Consider the following 18,248-nt stretch of genomic DNA (forward strand, 5'->3'; position numbering starts at 1 on the left):
CGCATAAGGTGTTTTCCAAGTCCTTCAATAAGTCGCAAGCAGAAAAATACTGAGAGCCTGCTCAGAGCCCCATTTTTTTTCAATGAAGCTCTGTACTGGAGCAGAGATCTGCCGGCATGCATCCTGTTGAAGGACTGGGGCCTAAGACAGCAGAAGCTAACCCACGTTGAGCTTTAGAACTCAAAGAAGAGAACAGTCGCTTTCTGACCTAGCTTAAGTTTCCAAGCACTCATTAAACGTAACCCTATAGCACTGCTGCAGCCTCCTCCAGTATTTTCCTTTGTCCAGCCAGGATCTCCTCCATCCGCCTTTCCCCTCATCCAAAGCCTGTTATTCTCAGACAAGAATTACTAGGACAGTGGAGAGATGACATCTGGGTTGGCCCCTCGGCATCTAATTACTACAAAGCCACACATTCAAGAGTCACCATCTTGTCACCACAGCGCCCTCTCCTCGGGGCACTGGCTCAGCCATGGTGGGGCGAGAGCAGCCGGCCAGGCCAAAGGGCGCCCACCTCTCCTGTGTCATCCCAACCCAGACCCTGGAGCCTGCCAGCAACCTCCAGGGCTCAGCCACCACCGCTGGAGCCTTCCTGGGGCCCCGGATCAGTGCTGGGGCTGGGTCACTAGCCAGGGACTAGCCAAGGGCTGCAGCATCCCCCAGGCCTGTGGGGCGGGGCCAAAGGCATGGCGGGAAGCCGGGTACAGGCGGGGTATGGCAGCGTTGCTTAGCTACGGAGGAACAGGCAGAAAGGACCAAAGACTCAACCCCTTCCACCAAGACAAGGCATCCTCAAGCGCCTTTCCCTCAACGCGCATGCGCCTACTTCAGGCGCAAGCGCACTCCGCCGTGGTCATCAGGTGCGGGAGGGGCGGGCCTGTCGTCCTTTCTTCGGGGAAGAGAGGCGAAGTAGGACGGCGGCTTTTCAGCCTTGCTGCGCATGCGCTGAAGAAATGCGCATGCGCGCTGCGTGTATCGCTCCGGCGATGGCTGTGAGGGGAGGGATGAGTCGGTAAACTGGCTCGTTCGGCGGCGGCGGCGGCGGCACCAGCACCGGGCACCCGCGGCGCTCGCGCCATGCGTCCCGTGTAGAGAGCGGCCGAGGCGGAAGGTCGGGGCGCCATGAACCTGCGCGGGTTGTTCCAGGATTTCAATCCGAGGTGAGTCCGGGCCCTGCGCCGCCGCCGGCCTAGCGGGACCGGCCCGGGGGCTTCCGTCTGGAGTCTGTCGGAAGGGTCCGTGTGGCGCTGTCAGGCCACCGTACCCCGGCACGGCCCGGCTGGGGCTCACGGGGCCTGGCTTAAATCCGGGCTCTCCCCTCTCTCTTTGCCCCTCCTCCCCCCCCCCCCGAGGGGGCTGTTCCCATCTCGTCTGAGGTGCCCCTTCCCCTCTGGGAAACGGCCCCGGGGCCCGGCCCCGGCGGGTGGCAGCACAGGCCGGCGGCCCTGCGCGAACCCAGGACCTTTCCCAGAGCCGAGCGAGAGCTCTGTGCGGCTCCAGAGCGTGTTACCTCAGCCACCTTGTGTCTCTAATAGCCTGGGACCCAGACGGGCAGGAGGACAACACGGCATGCACCATAGCTCTGCCTGCTGCCGGGGTCCGCGTTTCCGAGCCTGGCCTGGTTTCGGGGTGGGTGCGCGAGATCGCTCTGACCGCTTGAAGGCATGTCAGCGAGAGTGCCATGGGAATGGGCGGGCAGGGTGTGCCCCAGAAAACGCAGCCCCTGCCCCAGTTATTCAACCCCTAGCTGTGTGCAGTACAAACCTAGGGAGTTGTGTTCGTTGGAGATACTACTGTCCAGAAGGCTTAAAGGAAGAAATAGAGGATGCTTGGTGTATTCTAGTTAGCAGGCAATGCCAAGGGGCAGCATGGAACAAGTACAGTCAGGAGTGTGCAAAGAGGGAAGACCTGGTGGAAAAGAGGGCTTGTGTAAGGGCCCAGTTCTAACCTTCTTCCTATCTGTTGTTTCATTGAGGTACAATATTTTTCACTTTTTATGCTAATCTGTTGTGTAGCATTGTTGTTCACCATTTAAAAAGCTTCCTGTAAGCACTTAGGGTAGAGATGGGTCATGTACAGCATCTTGCATAAATGGGACATGATGGAGGGCCTTTATGAGCCCTTGCTTTAAAAATAACTAACTATGCTTTTCAGGGATGAATGAAATGGTCCTTTGGTATAAACTTGTAAAGCACTTCAGGTTCTTTTGGAAAGAAAAGTGCTGTATAAAAACAAGTTATTTATTGTTAATCCCACACCAAGCTTGAGACCTGCCCTAGCATTCTGGCATAGTTTCGTAGCAAGGGTTGTAGCATAGGTCCGTGTGGATACAAATTTATGCAAAAACCACATTTTGCATAACTGAGTTCCACTACTGGTATAAATGTTTCATGAACACTGTATTCTAGCACTTTCAAGATTCAAACCAGTCCTTCTCAGTTTACTTTTTTTATGCATAATGTCACTCTCTGAAATAATTTTGCTTGTTTTCCATTACAATACTAGTGTTTTAATAACCAAAGTTAAAGATACAGAGCTAATTTTAAAACTTAAAATTCAGTCTGAATTTTACTTTGTTTCAATTTAACCTTTGTACACAAAATACCGTCAAACGACGAGCTTAAGTTCATTACTCCACTAAACACTAAATAATGGACTGAACAGAGATGTTGGATTCATGGCTTATTACAAGGATCTGTGTAACTACCACATTTTACAGGGAGGCTATGACTGCAGAGGTGTAGACGGGTCACTGTATCTTGAATGGTTTTTTCCAGTACATGCTAACTACTTATGCTAAATAATCTGTTCCACCTTGCATTTTGCTGTGATGCTGGGAGTTCCTTTCCCAGACCTGAAGAAGAGCTCTCTTGTGGCTCCAGAGCTTGTCTTTCTCACCACCAGAAGTTGGTCCAATAAAATATATTACTTCACCCACCTTGTCTGTCAATGCACAGGCAGTTTCACTATTTTTTCCCTCTTGTATAAATCAGGGCAGGTATACACTACAGCCAGGATTGAAGCTCTGAGATCAATCCACCGGCGGTCGATTTAGCGGGTCTAGTGAAGACCTTCCAAATCGACAGCAGATCACTCTCCAGTCGACCCCTGTACTCTACTTCCCCCCCCCCCCCCGACGAGAAGAGTAAGGTAAGTCGACGGGAGCGTAGACACCGCGGTAACTCGACCTAAGGTACATCAACTCCAGCTACGTTATTCACATAGCTAGAGTTGCGTAGCACAGGTCGACTTACCGCGGTAGTGTAGACATAGCCTAACCCACTTACTCCTTTTGTTTCTGTGGGTCTTTCTCACAGCAATAGGGGATTTAGATTGTAAGGACAGAAGAAGAGATCAGTAGATCTTTTTGTCTGTCTTCCTATATACACTGGCCATAGAATTTCACCCAGTTACCCCTGTATTGAGCCCAATAATTTCTGTGTGACTAAAGCATGTCTTCTATTAAGATATCCAATCTTGATTTAACGGAAGAGAGACACTTTAAAAAATAGGAATATGTATTTGTAAAACCACAATCTTGTAGGCATAGTACCTGAAACTGCTTTAAAACTCAGTCTTAAAAAATCTTGACTAAGTTTTAGATTGATAGTGTTCTTTTAAATTACAGCCTCTGTCTGATGTGATGCTTTAAGATAGAAAATGAATTTACTGCTCCTCCCCGCCCCGTCTTTAGAATTTTATCACATTTTAAGGGCAGTGTGCTCTGTTTATGCTAGATTGAAAATGTGTTAGCATCACATCTTTAAATCCTAATCTAGATGAGGCCAAAATGGGAGTCCTTTGGAAGAAAAGGCTGTAGTTGCTGTATTCCTGACTCTGGACCTCTGGCTCTGTAGAGTGTGGCAAGGCTGTAGTAGGGAGATCTGTGCAGCTCCATTCACTGCTTTCTGAGGCCAAGAGAATACAAACACGTGTAATTGTTAAAGGAGTTTGGAGAGTGAGTAGAATATTTCACATCTGATCTGTGTCTCAGGGTTAACCATTATAAGATGTCTTAAGAGCATGTAGAAAGTTCACAAACAGTTGTAATGTGTGAGGGATGGTGAGGGGGATGAGAGAATCCCAGAGCAGAGAGTTCATGAAGCATTTCCACCAATGGACCTTAACTAATCACAATAACAATTGTAGCTAACTGCATTTGGTTGTACAAACTGTACAGAATAATGAATGTTTCAGGAAATGTATTGATGCAGGGATGCTAAAAGCTGAATCATGTCTGCCATTTCAAAAAGAATGAAGAGAAGAAGATAAATTTTATAAACTTTCAGCGCTGAGACACTTGTGCTGAATAGAGGCTTGTCCTTGAACTGGAGATGCTGATCTTGTGAATGTTCTATTAGGATTTTATGAGAATAAAGAAGAGTGGCTTACTGGTTATATTGTGGGACTTGGGATTGTATTCTTGATTCAGCTGCTGATTTACTGGGTGGCCTTGGGCAAATCACTTAATCTCTCTTTCTCACTTTATTATTCTATAAACTATATATAATTATTTCCCACAGAGAGGTGGTATTAAAGCTTAATTACATGTGTGTAGAGCACTCTGAGATCCTCAGGTGAATGTGCTTGATAAGTGCAAATTATTTTTGTCCTGTAGTAACAAATGACTTTTGCATATGTAATTTTATCTAACTTCTGGTGGTATGGTGACAGGTTTCTGTATTTATTGTTGAATGGGTGCATTGTGAGTGGATGAGAAGAGTTTTAGATTATTAACTAGTTTATAAAATGTAGTGGTTTAGGTACTTAAAAACAACTTTTAAGTGAAATTTTCTTTATTGTACATGTATTTTAATCTTTAAAATCATTGAGACAGTAACTTTTGCATATCAAATTATCTTCTAGAAAACCAAAATTTAAATTTTCCCTAATAAATTTGGTAAATTAGGGCAAAACCAAGTCTAAAAATCCTTTTGTAAAATTAGGCATACCTAATTAGGAAACTAAACTCATTTTTATTTTAGTTAATTTTTTTACACTCTAGATTTATTAGAATTAAAAATAACCATAATGAATATATGGATTACAATTATTACTTAATTTGTATTGCAAAATGTACTTACCAGGAACAAACGGCTTGTGGAATTTAACCAAGTTGCGTATTTAATAAGACTAATCAGGAGCAGTATTGTAGGAGGGGAAGTATTTTAAAAAAATTCCATTCATATCCTGTACGCTTGTCTTGTAAGAATGCTTTTGATGTGTTCACTTGAAGTAATTATTTTATAAATGAAAAAGGTGGTATATAAGAATGTTTAATCATAAATATAATACTTAGAGCACCTCTTCAGAATTGATTAAATCTACCCGAAGAAATTCAACAGCCATACATTTTCTGTTGTATTAAGTAATGGCCTGATTCAAAATTGCTGTGTACAATGCAGACAGACAAGACACTGTCTGAACTGAGTTTCCTTTGTTTTCTGAAAGTATGTAAAACAATTTGCCATAACTTCTAAGTTGTATTTTTCTTTTTTAATAGCAAATTTCTTATCTATGCCTGTCTGCTGCTGTTCTCTGTTCTGCTCTCTCTCCGTCTGGATGACAAAATTCAGTGGAGCTATTGGGCTGTCTTTGCTCCAATATGGCTATGGAAGCTAATGGTCATTGTTGGTGCCTCGGTGGGAACAGGAGTATGGGCACGAAACCCACAGTATCGGTAAGATTAGGACACTTTTTTTCAATGAAGAAAGAATTGTTTACCTTTTTCATAGTGAATCAAAATCTTTAAGTATGCTTTTGATAACTATATAAGAAGTTGTATGGAAATCAATAAAACCTGCTTGATGCTGCTTAAAATTAGTGACTGTAACACATACATAATACATGGAAACATAGCTTTATGCATGTATGGACTCTTTATCCTTATACTGTACTGACAGTTCATTTAGGAAACATGAGTTAAAACTTCACAGGCTTGTCTGCACAGTTTTTGTACCAATTTTGAGATATTGGTTTTAAAGCTGATGTAATGTGGACAGAGTCATGCAGGTATAAAGGTGCTTATGTTGGTACAGTTTGTTTTTGTATTTGCTATATTGATGTAAGCATCTTTATACTGGTATAATTACATCCACATTTGGGAGGGGCAGGTTGCATCACGCTAACTAGATCACTTTATAAACCAGCATGCTTAAATTGTTATAAAAACTGTTTAGATCAGCCCTAAATGTGTTTGAACTCCTTGTGTTTAGTCTCCTTGGTGTTACATGTGTAGGCTATGCACATGCGTGAAGAGAATAGAAACATTACTAAATGTTTTTTCAAACTTCAACTGTCAGAGTAAAATTATCCAGATTTACTATTTATTAAAAGATAAATTGGTAGAAACTCAAATATATACGAAGAGGTCCTGATCTTACCAGCGGATATGCTGGAGCCCATTGGCTTTAGTGTGACTCTGTGCAGGTCCTGCTCATCCACAAACTCAGTTTCAGGATTGAGATGTAAGGCACTACATAAGATTCCTATGATCATTCAGCCAATATGCAAATGGAAAAAAATCATTGCTTTAATAAAATTCCCTCCCTGTTACTGATAATACCTTCGATTTTTTTAAAACATATTGAATTGTAAAGGGGACGCTAATTTTTTCAAAACAGATGCTTGCACTGCACTATTAGGGTAATGTAAATAATTCATAATACTTACATAGTCCTTGAAAGACTGTAGGAGAGTATTTAAGTATAAGCAAAAATTATTTTCATTGGGAGTGTTAGACAAATTCTAATACTATAAAAAGCAGCATTTTAAATTGTGGCCCAGGTGATACTTGCAAACTATTTTAGTTGTTTTTCATGAAGACAAACACTCAACAAATAGTTTGTCATATATGTATGTGTATAATATAATCATGGTCCCAGTAACAGAACCAAATGTACAACAAGAAACCTCTGTTTCATTACCTTTAGGCCAGAGTCGCAGCTATCTTTCAGCTTGTCTCGTGTTTTCCAAATTGATTGTCAAGACTTTAAATTCATATAATCAAGAATAAGAGTTCATATAAGAGTCCATATTTATGCATATGATATAATGTTCGTATGAATATGCTATAGAGAAAAATAAAACTAAGAACTTTTAAGGTAGTATAGTAGTAACTTGTAGATGTCACTTTCCATAAAAACGTTTATAATAAAAAGCGATTCTGTCATATAACTATGCACATAAAATCCACATTCTTCTAGATTATACTATTCAATTTATATCTGCATGTCTGCTTCAAGAAAAAATTGTTTTGATGTATAATTTAATATTTTGTTTTCATGGTGGAAATGTTAACTTAAGTTCAGGAGTTCATAGGATACCCTCTCCTCATTGAGACCAAAAATATAAGCCATTGGTGTATTACAATAGAACCTCAGAGTTATGGACGTTGTTCGTAACTCTTAATGTTCATAACTCTGAGCAAAACATGGTTCTTTCAAAAGTTTACAACTGAACATTGACTTAATACAGCTTTGAAACTTTATCATGCAGAAGAAAAATGCTGCTTTTAATTTAATTTGAAACAAGCACATAAACAGTTTCCTCACCTTGTCAAATCTTTTTTTAAACTTTCCCTTTATTTTTTTTAGTAGTTTGTTTAACACAGTACTGTACTGTATTTGCTTTTTTTTGTTTGTTTTATTTGTTTCTGCTGCTGCCTAATTGCATACTCTGGTTCCAAATAAGGTATGTGCTTGACCAGTCAGTTCGTAACTCTGGTGTTCGTAATTCTGAGTTTCTACTGTATTAGCTCATAATTAGAAGTCACTCTTTCTAGCAGCAGGTGCATCTGAGAAGTAGGAAATGTTCTTAGTTAAAAAAATAATAGGCCTATTTCTTTCTCTCCCTGCAAACAGAAGGATAGAGCTAGTCAAAAAAATTTCAGATGGAATAATTTTCCATTGGAAAATTCTGATTCCACAGAATCTGAACATTGTCTGGGAATGTGTCTGATCCATCAGTAGTTTCAACAGAAACCAGATAGGTTGGCCTGCTGCTGTCCTGCCAATCTGTCCTGCTCCTGTGCTATCCAGGAAGCAAGCTGAAAAATTCCATTTCGGTTTTCTTACAATTGATTTATTTATTTTTTGAGAATTTTCCTCTCATGAAAAGTGTTTGATTGATTTTTAACTTTTTGCCCCAATTTGGTAAGAAATGTTTGTTTTCTGGAATAGTGCTTGTTATTTATGTAATACCAAATGTGTACATGGCACTTAAGAGATGGTGATTAGTACAAGAAACTTAGAACTGTTATATTCAAAATGTCTTGGGATATTTGCATGATAGGATGCTTCATAATTGACATTTTTTGAATTAAGGCCAATAGATTTTGATTCCTTCTTTACCCCTCTTTAGAGCAGAAGGAGAAACCTGTGTGGAGTTCAAAGCTATGTTAATTGCAGTAGGTATTCACCTGCTACTGCTGATGTTCGAAGTTCTGGTATGTGACAGGATCGAAAGAGGAACCCATTTCTGGCTTCTGGTCTTCATGCCATTGTTCTTTGTATCTCCAGTGTCAGTTGCAGCTTGTGTGTGGGGCTTCCGACATGACAGATCTCTGGAGGTGAGGCTTTGTTTTTATAATACTGAGAACTAGGATCGTTGAATCTGAAGAGCAGAATTTATTCCATATTAATTGTTCGTGTGTTACCAAGAAGTGTATCAATCTGTCATATTGTGTAGCTTACCAAAACGGAGAAACCAGAAAATGAAAAATTATCCTCATTTCACTTTTTCTACTTATCCTTTACTAAGAACATATTAAATTACAACATCCATGTTCTAAACTTGTCATTATTATTGAATCTGTTTTAACAATGAACTACAAAAGTGTTTCTGTATTATGGACATCTCTGAAGTGAATTTAGTGCTGGTAAAAAGTGCCCCTAGACAACATTGTCTGCTGAAATCATAGGACCTTAGACAGTGAAGGCTGAAGAGTCTTTTGCGTGACTGGTACTGCCTGTAGGAGTAAGAGGTTAGCTTGTTCACACTCTGTACATAACAAGCTCTTTAGCAATATGAGAGCACAGTTCTTAAATTTACTAAGTTTATGGAGAACATTGAGATGTGGCATGCAAGCTAGCACGACCGCAACAAACTCAGCTTTTTAATTCAATGAATTGCCTGTTTGAGGAAATTATTGCAGCACTGTTTACAGAAGGCGATAACTATTTTTTAATACTATAGGGACCATACAAAAAGCCCCGTACCTTTTTAGATGGCTTGACTACTTCTATCAACAGAGCATTTTTTAATGTTAGGATATACTGAATTTACCATTTTCTGGAAAGCAGAGAAAGGAAAGTGACTTTCTGGGTAACTGGTGGACTAATATTTAGATCCCTTGAAAACTGCCACTTGATTTGCAGGATGGGTGCACAGCTGATAAATATTGGTGGAGAAAAATTGGAATCCACTCACCCCTAAAAGGTCACAGCTATCTTGCAAATAGAATAAGTTACAAAATTCCACTGCCCAATTTACTTTTCCACTACTTTATCTCCTTTATTCTCATGCTATCTTGGTTTGTCTTTCCTTGTCCCTCTCGAGGGTTTTACTTCTTCTGTTCTCCACTCTGTAGCTCAGGCTTTTCGTGTACTGTTAACATCGAGCATGTCCTACTGCACAAATAGTATTATGTTGGTTGAAGTAATGTAACTGAGGCAGTTGTTCAGCTGTCATTTAGTTCAATAGCTGCTTCATTTTAAAGTATTTTCAGTCTGCTTAATCCCACTATGAAACTGATTATGCCTTGACACAGGTGGCCACTACTCGATAAGCCCTTGTGTATGCATGATGGGCTGGGGAAGTTTTCTGCTATATGTTGGGCTTCAGTGATTTTTAAAATACTATTTATCTAAGGCACATAGAAATGCTTTAAATTTGACTCTGGCATCACCAAACATTCAGCTGAATTTGGCAAGTGGTGCATATTAACCTAATTATAAAAGCTCTGTCACAGAAGTCTGTACTGTAACATTTCTTCTTGCCCTGTGTCCACTTATTTCTCTACTCGTTTGTGGAGTTCCAGTACATAGTTACTTGAAATCCAGTCTGCAAGACTTTTATTAAAATGTTACCTTTGCGTGGCTAGTGGAGACTTGGTTCTTTGCTTAAAGATACATAGTGTCACACTTATGTCTCAGAGGTCATAGATTATGCAGAATGCCCACTAAGATAACTGAGCCAGTATGAAGTTGCACATACTGCCTGACCTCTGGAAAATATTTATATCTCAAAATCCCCCTAGATATTGGCATTTAAATTAGAAAATGTATTTAAATTCACTGGCTTCAGTTAGCCATTTTCAAAGAGTAAATTTCTCTCTGATCCCTTAACCAAACTCTTACCTATTTGGGGTGGCCCAGGAACTTTGGGAAATGAAATTCTGCCAAGTCAGATGGTATTTCATTATTTGATCCTTTTGAGCTAATCAGAAAGGTGTCACATTTTCAATATAATTTAGGGTTAGTTTTAAAGTACAACTTTTACTTTTCTGCTGGGGACATGAAGTAGAGGTTAGTGGGACACTTGAAAAGCATAGTGGCTTTCATTTTTTTTTTTTTAATGAAACTAGTACTTAACTATATTGCTACATAAAGGAAATGTGTCCTTAGTGGAACTAACACATCTTACAATAAACTGATTTTAACTTCTAAAAATTTAATCTACTTTTCACTATTCATACTGTCCTTTTGCATTTTATGCAGGAACATGAAAGTAGACTGGTCTCTTAGATTCACACCGTGGATGTCTTGCACTAGCTAAATGCTGCAGTGCAACTACTAAAGGAAATGTTAGTTTAAAAACAATAACTAACTTATAATTGAAATAAGGAATGGATGGGTGGATGAAGGAAAATGTGACTAAACATTCATAACATCTAGTGTAAATATAAGTGGTGTTCATTGTTAAAGAACTGTATCATGAGTTGTAAAGTTGTTCTTTCAAACTTTTTGGGTGTCTTGTGTATTACTTTATAGTGCTATGAAGTGATTCTAATGTATTTTTGTATTTTATTTGTAGTTGGAAATTTTGTGTTCTGTCAATATTCTCCAGTTCATATTTATTGCACTCAGACTAGACGAGATCATCAGATGGCCATGGCTTGTACGTAAATTCCATTTACTCCATTTTAAGGTTGTTTCTAAATGTTGAAGTCTTCATGCAAACATTGAATATGGTGGCCTGCTAAGAAAAATGCTTTTAAGTGAAGTAAGTTATTTGCTACCAAATTGCACAATAAAGTGAAGCATGTGATTATAATGTATAATTGGAAGTAACAAATTGTAGCTATTCATTAACTCCATTGACACTTCTAATTAAAAAATTATCAGCGTAAGTGCAGTGTGTGGGTTTTTAACAAGTAAATAATAATGTTAATATGTCCAAAGTAAAAAATGAGAACTATATTTTTGGTATTCAGTGCTGAAAGGCATCAGAGCACCATATTAATCAAGTGTCTTAAACATTTATTGAGCCCCTCAAGGTAAGTATTTACCTATCTTTTTTCAGAAGAATAAACTAAGATACTGTGAAGGTAAGTAGTTTACCACTTATAAAGTGTGCATGGATAGAGTATGGATTAGAATTCATGATTTGGGACTTCCTTTCCCTTGCTACTCAGATAAATTGCCTCCCTAAACTACAAAAAAAAATAGAAATTAAGACTTCTTGGAAAGCATTAACTTATTATAGGCAGCACTAAAGTCTTGCTCTTGTTGAAGTATGTTAGTAGATATAAAGTTTTAGTGCCAAACTTTCAATGGATAGAGGTACTGCTTCAGACACAACTCATGCTATTCCATGGATGTTTCGGTATACATCTTGAGGAAAAAAAAAAAAAAAAACCCTGAGAAATGGCTTACATAAATGGGTATCTAAGTGCCTGAAATTCATGTTCAGCTTGCATGCATGTTTGCGCACAGACCTAGGTCTCTATCCACTGAAAACCTGGTTACTATAGTCTGATGTTTAATTTTTATTCTTTTAGGTAGAAAACCTGTCTAAAATGTTATTGCCATGGCATTAACGAGTCCATGATCTCATTTCTGTTGATTTGCCTATCCAGCAATCATTCACTGAATGGCTGTTTTCACTATGGAAACCTGTGGAGATAGAGACTGCTTGTGTCATTCTGCAGGGGGGAGTGAGACAGTGTACAACACACTCCAGTTAATCTCTGATCAGTTGTTGAGGAAATTGGATAGGAAAGGAAAACTACCCCGGAGAACACAAGACAAAGCAGGGAGTTAATGCGTGATGAGATAGGGGAATGCTTTTTTATGTAAACAATATTGCCTGGTAAATAATTGGTTTGTTTAGCCAGTATTCATGCAAACTATTTCAAATCCAGTAACAAGGAAGAGTTAATGTAAAAAGAATATATTGAGATTTAAAATTCCAAAAAGTGGCTTTCAGAGACAGACTCTATTGTTATATGTGAGTTTTTTGTAAGTAGATGTAAAAAAAATAAAGTTGTAACAAATATAAGATATTACCTCACCCACCTTGTGTCTTTCATATCCTGGGACTGACATGGCTATATCTACATTGCATATAAAAAAGAAAGTTAACAACCTGGTAGTAGATCTCCTCTTGCTTTAGATTCAAGAGTGAATTCAAAAGGAGACAAGAACCCTGTTTAGAAATTTTCAGCTAAGGGACCTACCGTATGTGTATTCTAAACTCTGTTTAAGCACTCTGACCCCATTTATAATGTCTAGCCAAATTTTACTGAAATTGAATTAGTCTGAAGTGGTTTTAAATTGCTTCAGCTAATTGTGTTAAAGGTCCAGTCTAGACAAAGGTTTAAGAAGCTTATCTAGTAGCCCAACAAAGTTGATATGGTACTTAGCATTGGTCATGGTTCATGAAGCTTTCTTGTTGTAGAGATAATCTTAATTACAAAGCATTATAGATTTACAACAAATTACTTTCAGCTATTTAGATTTACTATGTTTACTTTTTTATTTTCTAAAAAACAAAACTGATACAGAATAACTCGTCGCTGGGAGGAAAAATAATGAACTATCTTTCTTTTTCAGGTTGTTTGCGTTCCTCTGTGGATCTTGATGTCCTTCCTGTGTCTGGTAGTACTCTATTACATTGTTTGGTCTGTCCTGTTCTTGCGTTCAATGGACGTTATTGCTGAGCAGAGGAGAACACACATAACAATGGCCATCAGTTGGATGACAATCGTTGTTCCATTACTCACATTTGAAGTAAGCAAAAATGTGATCTTTTGTGTGTGTGATTCTCAATTAAGTTGGATGATCCATTATTTACTACCGAATCTGCTTCCTATATCTGCTTCTTTTGGGGCTTCTGAAAGTGTAGATACTATTCCTTGTTTAGAATAAAATCTTAACTCTTAACGTGGATTGGGCTGGGCGGGAGGGGAGAAATTTAAAAATAAAATATAGGAATTTTTGCTACTTCCGTAAAAAGATCATCATTCACACAAGCATTGGAAACTTGTTAAAGTTGAGATCAGTGGGACTTTTCATAGTGGAGGGATATTCTTGTACAAAGTAACTTGCAGGATTGGGGTCCAGCATGTAAATGTCTTAAGATCATGGATGTGTATTATAATCAAACTGACATTTGCTTAACTTTTTTCATTAGATTCTACTAGTGCACAGACTGGATGGACATAATGCGTTCTCATATATACCCATTTTTGTCCCTCTTTGGCTTTCTTTGATAACTTTAATGGCAACAACATTTGGACAGAAAGGAGGAAATCATTGTAAGTATCTAGAAATACGCAGTATTAGATGGAAAAAGCTCACGTTGAATTTAAATATTTAATCCAGGCTTTAGCCTATTTTTTATCGATCCTTTTCAGAAATAACACTTACATGCTATATGTATATCCTCCTTTCTTCCCCCCCCCACACACACACAAAAGAGAGAGAGAGATTAGACAAAAGGGTAGGAACGAGTAGTATTTGAGACAATTTTAATTCAAAATTTTCAATTTTGGGTACTGAGGAATTTTGTGTGGGTCTCTTTCAGTAGAGTAGAAAGTATGGCTTACATTTACATCAAAGCAGTCTGTTTTGCTTGTTTTTTTAGTGGACACCCAACAAACTAAACAGGGATGAACACGGTGTGCTTAGTCAGAAGGAGCTTTGCAACTTAAAACAGTTTTTCCTTGTGAGTCCCATGTTGTGTATGTATCTTCTGTTATTGTTAATCATCTAAAAGCTGGATTTTGACCCCTTGGAACCACAACTTTAAATCCCAAGAGGGTCAACTCAGCCCTCAATCCTTCCACAGTAAATTGAGTTCCATGCTTTTTAGGGTGTAGAGGGTGGGGGTTTTTTTTGGTGTTTTTTCCTGATGTGGACTCTGAAGATCCCGTAGCACTTATTGTAAGAGGATGGGCTTGTCCTGGTGTCCTTAGCCAATGTTCAGTTTCTCCTGCTGTGCTGTGTACCAGTTAATTGTGACCTCCACTCTAAGGATAGCTTTATTTAATGGTGCAGGGAGCGTATCGGCTATAAAAACCCTTTGGGATCTTTTCAGTTGAAAGAATTAGTATTAACATTTATTACTGTAAACTGGCTTCTCTTGGTTTTTGGTCTCTAATCGCAGTGTACACTAAGACTTTTTTTAACCTATTCTTAAATCATAGGTAGCTTTTTCATATTCCGCTTGTGTTTGAGCCATTCTTGTATTGATTCTGAGAAACTGTCAGTGCTTAAATAATAATTTTGCACCACCACTAATCATTAAACCCATTTAGCCCTATAATAAGGAATATCTTACCTTCATATTCTCTACTAATGTGCATTAAGAGTGCCTTGTGAGGACTTGATCATGAAAATATGAATTTCTTTTCAGCTAGTACATTCTCAATACCTGTAGATGCTTGTTTCATCAAAGCATCTGCAGCATAGGTTGCTTTCCCAGACCTAGTTAATGTAATTAGACTTCTGTCTGATATATGATTACTTTGAATAGCATCAGACTTCTAACTTTGTATTTCTGCTAGTTATATAACTTTTAACCAATCTCATTTCATTCCTTTTTTTGACCCTTAATCCTAAATTTGCCATCCCAGACTTGGTAAGGAGAGTGTGGAGCATTGAAGGGCCCAAGTCAGTCTTCACTTGTAGCTGTGCACTGTGGTCACAGCTACTTGTGGGGTAGCTGAGGACAGAATTGGCTCAGTCTCCAGGAAGGCTATAAGCTGTAGATCTAGCATTGGCCTGTATATCTTATTTTATGAATACAAGTTAGGAGATATAACCCCATTCATCCCAAATGGACCCAAAGTGCTTAACAAACAAATGTACTTAATTCCACAACTGAAATGCAGTTACCAAGGTGAAATATGGCGACTGGCCACCAAGCTTAACATCTCTTGAGAAGAATGTCATGGGATCTTTAATGGCAAGTAGTCAGGACGTTGGCTTTGTTTCATGTGAAAGATTTGGCTTTAGCAGGCATAGTACCCTTGTACACCATGCTGTGGTATTAATTAATGAAGGGCCCCATCTACTGAGTCACCAGCACCATTTGCTAGTGTCTTGGTGCTCCCATTATGTTCTTCCCAACCACATGCTGATCTGACGCTGCTTAGCTTGTGAAATCTGATGGTATCTCAATATATGCTGGCAGAGCTGCAGGCTGACGTAACCTGAATTTGTATTGCTATTAGAGTATACTATGTATATTACACATTGTAAGTAACTTTCTATAAACAATACTTATCAATATCTATTTATAGACAAGATCGTGGTCTGAATAATTAAATCAAATAAAATGAGAGAGTACTTAGTTTTAAAGTTAAATTTTCTTCTGGAGTAAAACTGAAACTATTAATAAATATTTATTTGTTCAGGGTGGTTTGGAATTCGCAAAGACTTCTGTCAATTCCTACTTGAACTTTTCCCATTCTTGAGAGAATATGGAAATATTTCCTATGATCTCCATCATGAAGATAATGAAGAACTGGAAGAAACACCTGTTCCAGAACCCCCCAAAATTGCACCAATGTTCCGAAAAAAGACTGGAGTGGTCATTACACAGAGTCCTGGAAAGTATGTTATTCCACCCCCCAAGTTAAGCATTGACATGCCAGATTAAGATTAATTTAGAATGTGGACAACTGACAACAAAACTGGAACTGGGAATCAACAGCCAAATGTATTTCATCTCATGCCTTGTTCTAATTTCTTTAAGGATAGGTATTTGTCAGTTAGTGGCTTGTAATGCAGATGTTGGAGATTTTAAAATATTTCTTTCAGAGCTTTCCATATTTGCTTAAAATCTCATAGTAGCAAATCAAAGTGGGAAGACTAGCTATAGTAAGGTTCACAGGTGGAAACAAACTTAAAAAAAAAATGTATCTATAAAGTCATTACCAGAGAAATTACTCCAATACACAGATAGGGACATCAATTGTAGTGAATTGGGAATTGAAAACTTCTAATATTCTGTAACATGACCTCCGGTAACTGAAATTCATATTTTCCTACATCTCATTTAAGCATTCTAAGTATGTGTTCCTAGTGTTATGATGATCTTTTGTCCATGAAGATAGGTGGTTGTCTAATATGTGAACCTTCCTAGTGGATTGGTTATGTGCCTGGCTGTATAGTATTTATACAAACATTTTAGCAATGTAATATATTCTGTTCAAATTCTAGTTCTGTACAGTATAAATATTATGTAAAGGTATTTTTTTAAAAAGCCTGTATGAAATGCATAAACTATTACAGAGGATGTCTTTCGTGTCTTAACTATACACTTGGCCTCTCTTGCTGTATGTACTTTAGGCATGTAGTAGTATGTATTGGCATATCTTTACCTGTCATTTCCTATTCAGACATGAAAACTATGTGTAACTACCGAGGCACAGGAGCATTTCATTCCTCAGGCAAGACTTGAAGGCTTTTGTATTATATAGAATGTATAACAGCTTCCATGATTTGACTTAATGTAAATTATTGTGTAAATAATCACAACCTTTGCACTGACATGGGGGTAAATGTTAACTTTGTGTTGCTTTTTCCAGTTCTATAGTCAAATGTTACTGGTAAGCAACACGCTTATTCATCATTAGCCCCTTACTTCAGCTGTTCAATAAACTATTTTCTCCTATATTATGTGCAAAACCTATACCTTGTTTTCAGAGCTCAGAGACTTCCTGGATTTATGACCGCTATTGGTTAGCTGTCATAAATACCAAGACTGTACTGTTGCATCATTACCCAATCTCGTGTAAAACACTGGTCAGTCTAAATTATTAAACCCTTCAAAATGAGTTGTGCTATTTTAAAAATAGTAAATTCTCTATAAAGGCTTATGTTTATTTTGACATTGTCGTGAATGTTTTGGATGACAGGCTTTTTTAATCTTTACTGCGGATACTTGTGGGACAGTGAGATTAATCTGAAATTCATGTTACTATAGCTTCTTCTCCTTGCCCAGGAGATGCTTCTGTTTGCTCTTGCAGCTCAGTGGTAAGTGTTCATTCTGATATCCATCAGTATTGTGTTTCTGAAAAAAATTACTGGGGCAGGAATTATAGGAATGTGGAAATTCCATCTCTTCACCATAGCCACTAGCCACGATTGTACCAGAAGTAGGAAACATGTTCTTTCTGTTGACTGTAATACTAGTACTAGTGAGGCAAATGCTCCCACCGCCTCTCCATGGGACATAGTGGCCTGTTCCTTTATTCTTCCTTTTTATTTATTTTTTTTTCCTGTAAGGGGCATTTAATGGCAGAAGGTAATTCATTATAGTCCACTTTCTTCCTCTACTGCAGCAAAAATGGGGTTTAGAGGCAGCCTTCTAACCCATGAATACCCCACCATCGTTGTCCTCTAGACTTAAGAGACAATGCTCTGCTCTCACACTTCCTACTTGAGAGACTCGGCGAGGAACGGGCCTTCCATTTTCCTACTAGAACAGAGCAGCAGTTAAGAGGCATAGGTTGAATTCCCCCAGTGTCACCAGAAGGGAGAACCAGTGGGAAGTCAGCTTCTAGCAGACAACCTCCATTATTCCCTTTTTTCTCTCTCTGCTATCCCTGTGACAAGTGCTTGCAGGATTGTTCTTTTGATATACAATTGTTATTATCACTTGAGAGATGGGCAATGATGACCAACCTCTGCCAGTTTCAGATTCTGTCCCTCTGCCTTTTATCCATACCTCCTTCTCCAGTCCTTTGGAGCAGAAAAAGGTTTCTGCCAGAGACCACTGAAGGTAGTCTTCTTTGC

General features: G+C 38.7%; 1 protein-coding gene across 1 annotated transcript; it reads left to right on the forward strand.

Annotated features, from left to right (window-relative positions):
* Nucleotides 1-1,039: 1,039 nt before the first annotated feature.
* On the forward strand, nucleotides 1,040-17,341 carry TMEM185A (transmembrane protein 185A). The gene is made up of 7 exons (XM_054040262.1): nucleotides 1,040-1,160; nucleotides 5,504-5,680; nucleotides 8,362-8,569; nucleotides 11,035-11,118; nucleotides 13,056-13,232; nucleotides 13,636-13,759; nucleotides 15,863-17,341. The coding sequence occupies exons 1-7, from the start codon at nucleotides 1,123-1,125 to the stop codon at nucleotides 16,105-16,107; spliced, it is 1,053 nt and encodes a 350-aa protein (XP_053896237.1). The 5' UTR covers nucleotides 1,040-1,122; the 3' UTR covers nucleotides 16,108-17,341.
* The last annotated feature ends 907 nt before the right edge of the window (nucleotides 17,342-18,248 follow it).

This window comes from Malaclemys terrapin, chromosome 9, assembly GCF_027887155.1.
Source record: "Malaclemys terrapin pileata isolate rMalTer1 chromosome 9, rMalTer1.hap1, whole genome shotgun sequence".
Taxonomy (NCBI): domain Eukaryota; kingdom Metazoa; phylum Chordata; order Testudines; family Emydidae; genus Malaclemys; species Malaclemys terrapin.

Bases quoted from the DNA above. Each gene is read 5' to 3' on its own strand.
- TMEM185A (XM_054040262.1), top strand. From the start codon at position 1,123: ATGAACCTGCGCGGGTTGTTCCAGGATTTCAATCCGAG. The intron at 13,233-13,635 runs GTAAGCAAAAAT...TTTTTTCATTAG, and splicing joins TTCCATTACTCACATTTGAA to ATTCTACTAGTGCACAGACT. The intron at 13,760-15,862 runs GTAAGTATCTAG...TTATTTGTTCAG, and splicing joins ACAGAAAGGAGGAAATCATT to GGTGGTTTGGAATTCGCAAA.